This window comes from Alexandromys fortis, unplaced genomic scaffold (genome assembly GCF_014885135.2).
Source record: "Alexandromys fortis isolate MF-2015 unplaced genomic scaffold, M_Fortis_MF-2015_v1.1 scaffold_313, whole genome shotgun sequence".
In the NCBI taxonomy this organism is placed as follows: Eukaryota; Metazoa; Chordata; class Mammalia; order Rodentia; family Cricetidae; genus Alexandromys; species Alexandromys fortis.
In genome coordinates, this window is record NW_026068197.1 from 192,014 (window position 1) to 201,834 (window position 9,821).

Genomic DNA, 9,821 nt, shown 5'->3' on the forward strand with positions numbered 1-9,821 from the left:
ATCATAGTATACTAAATTTTTGAGTATATTGATATTTTTTCTTCTTTTTTTATCCCTATTTATAATTTTACTTTTTAAAATTAAAAACTAATCTTTTTTTCATTGTGTGTACAAATCTCTGTTCCCTTCTTCCCCTCCTCCCACACCCCACCTTTCCCCTTTTCACCCCTATTTACTCCTCAGATAAAGCACTATTGCAGTAAATCTACCCTTAGAAAATATCAATGAGTATCTTCTTTTTTAAGTCTTATTCTTTAATCAGTTATTTAGAATTAGTAATAATGTATTATCCATTTATTTTTCATCGGCTTATTGAATATCATAACTAGTTGCACTTTTCTGTTTCTAACCTCACAAATTCATGCTTAATCACACTGCTGAGGGAATAAATGTTCATTATATTCACTAACATTTTTACTTTCTTCAGAATATAATAAGGAAGATCCAGTTTTATATTTGGGCTGCAAACCTTATCAAATCCTTGATGTGGACCTTAAAGTACCACTGACTAATGAAGCCAAGGAGAAGGCTTTGGCTTTTGCAGCACAGCAACAGATGTCAACTCTTGAGTATGAAAGAAGGGCTATCACTGGCACTCTGGAGAGCAGTACCATTCGTGTGGCCATTGCCCTCCTAGGACTAACCAAGATTGAGGTAGGACTAAAAAAACAATGCTGTTCACTTGCTTTTTTGAAAAAAAAAAGAAGCATTTATTCATTCATTCATTCATTTATTTTGTGTACATCTGTGTATGCATGCACACATTTGAGCCTACATGTGCTAGGGCATGCTAATGAAAAGCAGAGGAGAATTTGCAGGGATTGGCCTTCTGTAGATGGAGCAGCGGGCTGCGTTACTGCCGCCTGGCTCCCGGCTGCCTGGCTAGCTTATTCCCCTGAAATAGCAAACACGCAAATTATATTCTTTTAAACACTGCCTGGCCCATTAGCTCTAGCCTCTTACTGGCTAACTCTCATAATTTGCTTTAACCCATATCTAGTAATCTGTGTAGCACCATGAAGTGGTATCTTATCAGGAAAGATTCAGCATGTCTGACCTGGCGGCTGGGTCCATCGCATCTGACCTCACTTCCTTCTACCCAGCATTCTGTTCTGTCTACTCCACCCACCTATGTTCTAACCTATCAAAAGCCAAGGCAATTTCTTTATTAACCAGTGAAATCGACACAAAACAGACCCACCTACAGTGTTTTTTTTTTTTAGCATGTGGATTCCAGGGATATAACTCAGGCCATCAGTTTTGGGGACCAGTGCCTGTATCTGGTGAGGTGTCTCAATGACTCTAATTACTTAAAATTTTGCAGTTCTCTTTTTGTATAATTACAATATTTTTACATAGAAAGTGATGAATATTTTTTTCCTAGGAGGGAGCTCAGTGGTATTTGAAATTCATTTTGTTAAATATACTGGCATTCAGAATAATTTTAATCATCCCAGTGTATTTTTGAATTTCCAATAAGGGTAAATTCTGATGAACATTAGAATATTCTAGGGAATTTAATGAAATAACTAAGATGTTAAAGATGACTTTGATTTTAAAGCTTTAATAAGATTGAAATTATCAAATAGCAAGGATTGGATAGTTTCTTCTTTAATTTACCCCTACTAATTAGAATAAGTTGAGGATTCTCTTTGACTAAACCTCATAGTTCTACTGAAAAGTGAATTTTGGGAGCCTTATATACAATGATCACAAAAGCTATTAATGAATAATTGTAGCATGAATAAAAACCCAGAGACAGATATTGGGGTTCAAGCTGAAAGATCAGAGAAGCAAAGCAGCCAAGCCACTAGAGAGCTCTTATATCTATGAAATTTTCAGACTGAAAAGAGCAAGTTTCTGTCTCCACCTGTCTTATATTCCTCTCTAGTGCTTGTATTAGAGGTGTTCACCATGACCACCCAGCCTCTATGGCTTACTAGTGTGTTTGCTGGAATTAAAGATATTTGCCACCACTGCCTGTCCTGTATGGCTGACTAGTGTGTCTAGCTTGGCACTCTGATCTTTAGGAAAGATATATTTGTTAGCTCATAAACAAAATATCACTACAAGTGATCATTTTTAAACTACAAGCCTATCATAAGAAAATCTCTTTTCTTTTTAATCTTTTAAAATTTGTTTTTCGACCATTATTTCTCAAAATAATTTATTTAAAAATTCTTAATATAATTTGTCTATGGCAGTTTTTCTTCCTTTAGTTGTGAGTTATGTTTCATATGAGATTGACATTGACATTTGTTCATTATTCCTTTCAAATTGTAAATTTCTAGAAATCTAAGTTTTTTTTTTTAAAAAAAATTTTATCTCTCTTGATATCAAACACATAATATCTATTCTGAGGTAAACAGTATTACTTGTACCTTGCTTCACTTCCACTGTTAAAGCTACTGTGCAGTTTCCATAAGGACAGCATTGTGTTTAGAGGAAGATTGAATGGGAATATGTTGTAACCCACATTTTATGAATAATGGCTATGTGAATTTTAAAAAATACAAAATTTAGATATGAATTTGATCTGGATATGCACAAAGGCCTGATCCTCATTGTTTTTATGTAGTCAAAGAAATCATCATTAGTGAAGATGATGACTTGGTATACCCTGCAAATGATGTTCGTATCTGATATATAGATGTGAAGGAGCATAGGTAAATCTGTATTTCGGGATTGCTCATTAATGGAATATTTTCCTTGAAAGATAAATTATTTTGGTTACTATCAGTGTTATAAAAGGAACATGGGTATCTCTTAAAGATAACACCACTGGTAATTTATATGGGCTAGTGCTGCCTTCTACCCACGTTAATGATAACACCTCTAAAGAAATAAGCTGCTTTATGCTTTTGTGTATTTTCTCCCACATGTTTTATCTGAGCACACAATGCTACCTTGTGTTTTAGAGGTAAAAATTAAGAAAATTACAATACAATTTTAATGTTCATTTGCAGTGCCTTTTGCTCTTTAATATGTCAAAGTTGAAGAAGCCTAAATCCATTTTATATACAACAGAACTGAGCCTTCCCGCATATTTTAATATACCCAGGAAAATTTACATTCCTCAGATTCCAGAACCTCCAGCTATCCAGACTCAATCTCTAGGAATCCAAACTGAAATTATAACAGGTAATCAAGTATATTTTGATTTGAATAGCTAGCAGTATTACAGATATTTAAAGGCAGGAGCATAGTAGAAGAGAACAGTGTTTATTCATGTTTGATGTAAATAAAGTCATGTTCTTTATTGTTAATATAATGTACTTGCTATTGGTTTCCTCACATTGAGCGCCATATGTCCATGAGTGACCTCGAAAGAAATACTTCTTACCATGGTGGGGGCATGGGAATTGAAGAAATATAAGTAATGAATATGAAGATACATAAAAATAATAACACAGAAAATATAAAAAGCATCTGGAGGGCATTCCAGTGATTGAAATTCACCACCTTTATTTTTCCATAGCTTTTACACCCAACATAAATGGGGGAGGGAGTAATAAAAGACTTTATTAACATGATATAAAGAATAACTCACACAATCAATGGTTTTATCACTCTGAGACATCAAATCATTAGCATTATGTTGTCTAGGTAGCAAAGGTGCTCTAAATCACATATTCTGAAGACCACCCTTCCCCAGGTGACCTCACAGTTACAAAAGGAGCAGAAGTATAGTTGCATATCCTGACCACCAGTCAGGATGACAAAAACTTACTAGAATGAGCTATCTTAATTTCAAAAGAACCAAGCAATCACCTCCTGAGTTAGGCCTTGCAGCTATGCCTGTCAATCTCCAAACTCTGATCATCAGAGGAGATGGAAATGGGCCTACATTTTTCTGCTTCCACAGTCAGGAAAGTATACATTAGATAAATATGAAAATTAATAATGTATACTATTCAATATACATAAATATACTAATGTTTTTGCTGAAATTACTTTTCAGTTTTATTTTCATTCCTGTCAATTTGCTGGATAATGCTAAGACTATAACTTATTAACTAGTGTTATCTTCAAATAATAGTTTTATATATGATGTGCTTTGTTTTTAGTATTTTTTTTTTTTAGTGAAGTTTCACTTGCTGATTTCCTCTGGTTTTGTATTAACTGTAAAATATTTCTAATCCTATCCTTGCAAAGGAGCTCTGAGGAGGCCTGCTCTGAGACAAGGGTGTCAGAAGCAAGACCATAGTTCCCAGATAAGCTAGGGATCCATGAGAGTCACCTGCCCTAATGCCCCTCTGGTTAGCTCAGGTGACTTAGAACTCATAGTGTGAGTGGCTACATCTCTGATAGTCTAACTCTCCATCAGATACCAAAATATGTTAGTTTCTAAACCATCCGGTGAGGGAGAATAACCGTGTCCCAGGCTGTGTTAACTTACTGGAAAGATTGATGATGGGTCCTAGCTCAGGTTCGAGAACATTCTGTATATCCTGAAATACTTCTGGGTTTGAAGTGATGCTGTAAAGCCTACATGGTGTTTCAGACGGCCCCTCTGTAAAGTGAGCTCCTCTAAGGTGAAGGCTACCCAGATTCTTTCAAATGTGAGGTGAAAGAGTGGATAGTTTCTAATGGCAACTTTGGTTAAGAGTTTCCTCCGTGTATTTGGGAAAGATTCAGAATTCTTATCAATTTCTTATCTGTTTCAGTGTTGTCAAATAGTTTTAACTGAATGTATTTACCTATGCAAAAGATTTATTAAAGCATAGAAAACATGAAAAAATATTTCTAATCCTGAAAGAGTGGTTAAAATTATAAATTCAAGGATTTTATGTTTATTTTGTCTTTCTAGAAGACCAGCCACCTCAAAAACAACTGCCGAGAACCCAAGCAGGTAACAAGAATTTAAGAGTTAGGGCCCTTAGAGAGACATACATGGTTCTACATAGAAAGGAGAAAAAGACAAGATCTTCTGAGTAAATTTGGAGCCTGGGGGTCATGGAAAAGGGTAGAAAGGGAGAGGGTAGGAAGGAAGGGGTGAGTAGAGAAAAATGTATCCGCAATAAAAACAATAAAAAATTAAAGAGTTAGAACTAGAATAAGGCAATAAATAATAATAGGCCATGTGGAAAATGATGGGAAATTCCCCAACCAATTGGTAAAATGAGTGAATAAATAAATAAATAAAATTCTGAGACAGCCACAAAAGAGTATTCTGCAAAGAAGGATTATATAGTCCGAAATTAGTGTACTTTAGAATGTATTGATAAGGTTATTTTGGAAAGCAGGCTCCAGGAAAGTGTGAAAAGATTTTTGTTGTATATGTAGATGCTATAGAATTCTTCGCTTAAAGATTATAGGCTTTAATGTACTAAACATAATAACTCATTATAAGAGTTTTATCTAATGGGCATAAGGAAATTAGGTCAAATATAGACAGTAAAACATGGCTACTAAAGATCCTAACATGTTTCAAGATAATTTTCATTCTTAAAATGCAGCATTCCACCTTACAAAGATGATAGTCTAATTGGGCAGCATCAAGCAGTTTGCACACTACTACAGACACAGCTTCTTCAGAAAACTACTTTCCACAATCCTGTACTTATGTTATCTTGTTAAGGTTTGTAAAAATCCACTTTTTACATTGTTAGTGGATGAATAAAGAAAATGCTTAATCTTTTTCCTCTCCCCATACTTACACCTTTGGACATGTTTATTCTTAGACCCCAATTTGATTCTCATTCCAGTGATTTTATTTAGTCTTACTGCCAGGCTTTTGTCATATGTGAAGACAACTGTCTTAGGTAGATTTCTATTGCTCTGTTGAGATGCCATGGTCATGACAACTCTTACAAAGGAAAACTTTTAATTGCTAAACTTACAGTTCCTAGTTTCACTCTGTTATCATCTTCGTGGCCCATGGTAGCATGCAGGTAGACATGGTGCTAGAAAGGTAACTGTGAGTTCTACATCTTGTACAGGCAATAGGAAGTGAACTGAGCTACTGGGTATGACTTAAGCATATTCGAGTCTTCAAAGTCTGCCTCCACAGTGTCACATTTCCTCCAACAGTGTCATATGTATTCCAACAGAGCTATACCCTAGCACTGCCACTTCCTATGATCTTATGGGGGCCCATTACATTCAAGTTACCACATTCCCCTCTCTGGCTCCCATATGCTTGTTAACAATATCATAATGCAAAATGCATTTTGTCCAACTTCAAAACCCCTCATAGTCTATTGCAATCTCAACATCGCTTAAAAGTCCAAAGTTCAAAATCTCTTCTGAGATTCATGCAATTACTTAACTATAATCACCTGTATAAATCAAAATAAAACAAAGAAAAAACAGGTCACATGCATCCAATATATAATAGCACAGTATATATAAATTACTGCTCAGAAATGTAGAAAAGGGCACATCTGAGGAAATTCTGGATCAAAGCAAGATCAAAAACCAACTGGACAAACTCCAATCTCAGCATGTCCATGTCTGATGTCAAAATGCTCTTCAGATCTCCAACTCCTTTCAGCTTGTTAGCTAAAACACACTTCTTTCTCTTGGACTGGTTCCAGACCCATTAGTAACTTTCCTTGGCAGTTATCCCATAACTCTTGTAATCTCTAACATCTTGGCCATCTTCAAAGCAATCCAGACTTCTTCCTCATAGCTTCACACATTGACCTCTCTGGTTCTACATTCAGAGAGACCCCTGATACATGCTTTACCTCAGTAGCTATCCTTAGTCACAGAGGAATATTCTGTAAACCCCTTCTTTTCACCTTGACTAAAACCCAAGACCATAGCCAAACTGCCAAGTTTCTGCTGCTTGCTGAAACTGGAACTGGGCCCCCTTGTTCTTCCCCAGCTTTCTGTTTTTTTATAGTTCCCTTCACAGCCTAAGCTTGACTGTCCTCAAATTGGATCTGGGGATCAGGCTAACCTTAAACTCAGAGATTTCCCTGAGCCTTTATTAAAATCCCTTCATCAGCGTTAAGCCTTATCAGCCATCTCCAACCCATTTTGGTCAACCATCTTTTGATTTTCGCTTCAGCCAACCATTCATACAAACTTTTGACACCTTTTTTTTTTTAAACTGTGTTAGCTTTTCTATTAAATCTAGAATCTCCACTCAAAGGACCCATATCAATAAACTCAGATTGATCTAGTTTTATGTTCCTTCCACCAGTATTTCACAACCTTAAAATCTATTTCCACACATTCCCCAGACTTCCCGCTTGAATGACTTAGCAAAATCATTAAGCTCCTTAATAGTAGATAACACTTCCTCACAGACTACACTTTCCTTCTCCCATTTAGGAGCTTGCTTTGCCTTGAGTCTAGTTACGGGCCTAGAGGCAACTATTATTGTTTCTTAAAGGACATCAGTAATGTCTTAACTGGCATTTCCTTCAGAAAAAGTCACTGCTGGTTTAACAGACACTGAAGGTTAATTTCTCCAGTGAAAGGGAAATATTTCAAGGGGTTGACTAAGGATACTACTTCCTCAGATGAGATAAACCCTTGAGAATCTGAGGGTTCATGGTTCTCAGCATCAATAGTGTGTTCCCAGAAATATTCATCCCAGATTATAGAATCCCATTCTTTACCAATTAAGCCCCTTACTTTAACTGCCAACACCCTCTAAGGCTGAGACTTGAATTTTCACTGTAATTCAGCCAAACTTTCTAATGAGGGCTTTGGTTTGATTTTTCTCAACCCAAGCTCTGTGGCTGCTGGAGAGTAGATTCTCTTTCAGAGAATACTTATAAACTTTTAGACTCTTTATTCTCATCTGAAGTTGGTCAGTTTTTTCACTAAGTTCATTGTTGTCACTCACTGTATTCTGTTGGTTAATTTTATCATGGAACACATTCTTATCTTTTACCACTATATCCAGAGCTATTAAGAAGTATCAAGCTGCAGCATCATCCCCCCCCCCCAAGGTGCCAAATGTTTCACTGAATCTATTGCTACTCACCATTGATGAATCAAGATAACCATTGCTGGGAGCCGATTTGAGTGGCTGTCATTACAAGATGGCATTTGGCCCCGGCCAAACCATGACACTTATCCCTGTATGTTTGAAGTAAGTTTACACCATACGTTTTCAGTATTCTGAGCTCCCAGAAGAGGGAGTGACTGGAGAGAAATGCTGAAGGTGCTGCTGGTGAATTTGAAAAAGTCTATTACAGATATTTAAAAGATTCATTCTCATACTTCTGTATCTCTAGAAACACTCTACTACCAAAATCTGCCTTAGGCTTTCTATTGCTGTGTAGAAACACCATGTCCATGGCAACTCTTATAAGGGAAATTGAGTGGATAATTTACAGTTCAGAGGTTCATTCTATTCAAAATGATGACATGCAGGCAGTCATGGTACTACAGAGATAGCTGATAGTTCTTTATCTTGTACAGTCAACAGAAAATTAACTGAGCAATTGGGCATGGTTTTAGAATATATGAGACCCCAAGCCCTTCTCCACAGTGACAGACTTTCCCCAACCAGGCCATACTTACTCCAACACAGCCACACCTCCCAATAGTGCCACTGCTTATCAGGGCCAGTTACATTCAGTCTACCAAAACAAACTAATGCAAAATGTGTGAACCTCAGTCCTTCCTTTGTACGATTCTTTCTTTAGAATGAATTCATTTTCTTCTGTTTTATTGTTTTTTTCCCCAATACTGGAAATGAGTTTCTACTTCTTGTTTAAAAGTCTTGCTTATTCCAGTCAAAAATTCTCTTCCTCCCACATACATAATAGTATACTGACCATGTGCTCCATCTTTGTTTTTGGTAGTCCAGTTTGCTCAAACCATTCCCTTCAAATTGAAGTTTTAGGTCTTTTTTATCTGTTGTACCATAGGCCTGATCTATTTCTATTTTCCATGGCTTTTCTGTATGCATCAATTTGATGGTAACCTCACTTCCTACTTTAGAAATCATAATAATTTTAAATGATGGTCCTTTTTCTGACTATCCTCCCATACACGCATACAGGTGAAAGGAAAATTTCCCTATATACATTCAAGTTTTATTGGACTAAACTACCAAAGTTCACTGGGAGAAAACTCATATAATTTAATATAATTTTATATGGTACTGCATATACTGTATTGCTTAGTTTTTTTTATTGAAAAAAAATTCCTGCTTCCTCCTAGCCTCACATTTCCCTCCCCTCCTCCCCCCCTTCCACCTCCCCCCACTTTTCTTCCCCTCCCTCTCCAGTCCAAAGAGCAGTCAGAGTTCCCTGCCCTGTGGAAAGTCCAAGGTCCACTCCCCTCCATCCAGGTCTAGGAAGGTGAACATCCAAACTGGCTAGGCCCCAACAAAGCCAGAACATGAAGTAGGATCAAAACCCCTTGCCATTGACCTTGGCTTCTCATCAGTCCTCATTGTTCGCCATGATCAGAGAGTCCGGTTTTATCCCAAGCTTTTTCAGTCACAGTCCAGCTGGCCTTGGTGAGCTCCCAATAGATCAGCCCCACTGTCTCAGTGGATGGGTGTACCTCTCATGGTCCTGACTTCCATGCTCATGTTCCCCCTCCTTCTGCTCCTCATTGGGACTTTGGGAGCTCAGTCCGGTGCTCCAGTGTGGGTCTTTTCTGTCTCTATCTCCATCTGTCGCTAGATGAAGGTTCTATGGTGATATGCAAGATATTCATCAGTATGGCTATTGGATAGGGTCATTTCAGGTTCCCTATCCTCAGCTGCCCAAGGAACTAACTGAGGACATTGCCCTGGGCACCTGGGAGCCACTCTAGGTTCATGTCTCTTACCAACCCTAAGGTGGTTCCCTTAATTAAGTTATGTGATTCCCTGCTCTTCTAGCCAACCTTGTTTTATCCCC

The 9,821-nt window shown here is 37.2% G+C and overlaps 1 protein-coding gene across 3 annotated transcripts in view; it reads left to right on the forward strand.

Annotated features, from left to right (window-relative positions):
- Cfap47 (cilia and flagella associated protein 47) overlaps positions 1–9,821 on the forward strand; it is a 246,663-nt gene that overhangs the window by 147,193 nt on the left and 89,649 nt on the right. For all 3 annotated transcript variants that reach the window (XM_050129779.1, XM_050129780.1, XM_050129781.1), the window contains 3 exons: positions 428–654; positions 2,967–3,141; positions 4,811–4,852. In XM_050129779.1, coding sequence (XP_049985736.1) covers positions 428–654; positions 2,967–3,141; positions 4,811–4,852 — 444 coding nt within the window. The remainder of the gene's footprint in view (positions 1–427; positions 655–2,966; positions 3,142–4,810; positions 4,853–9,821) is intronic.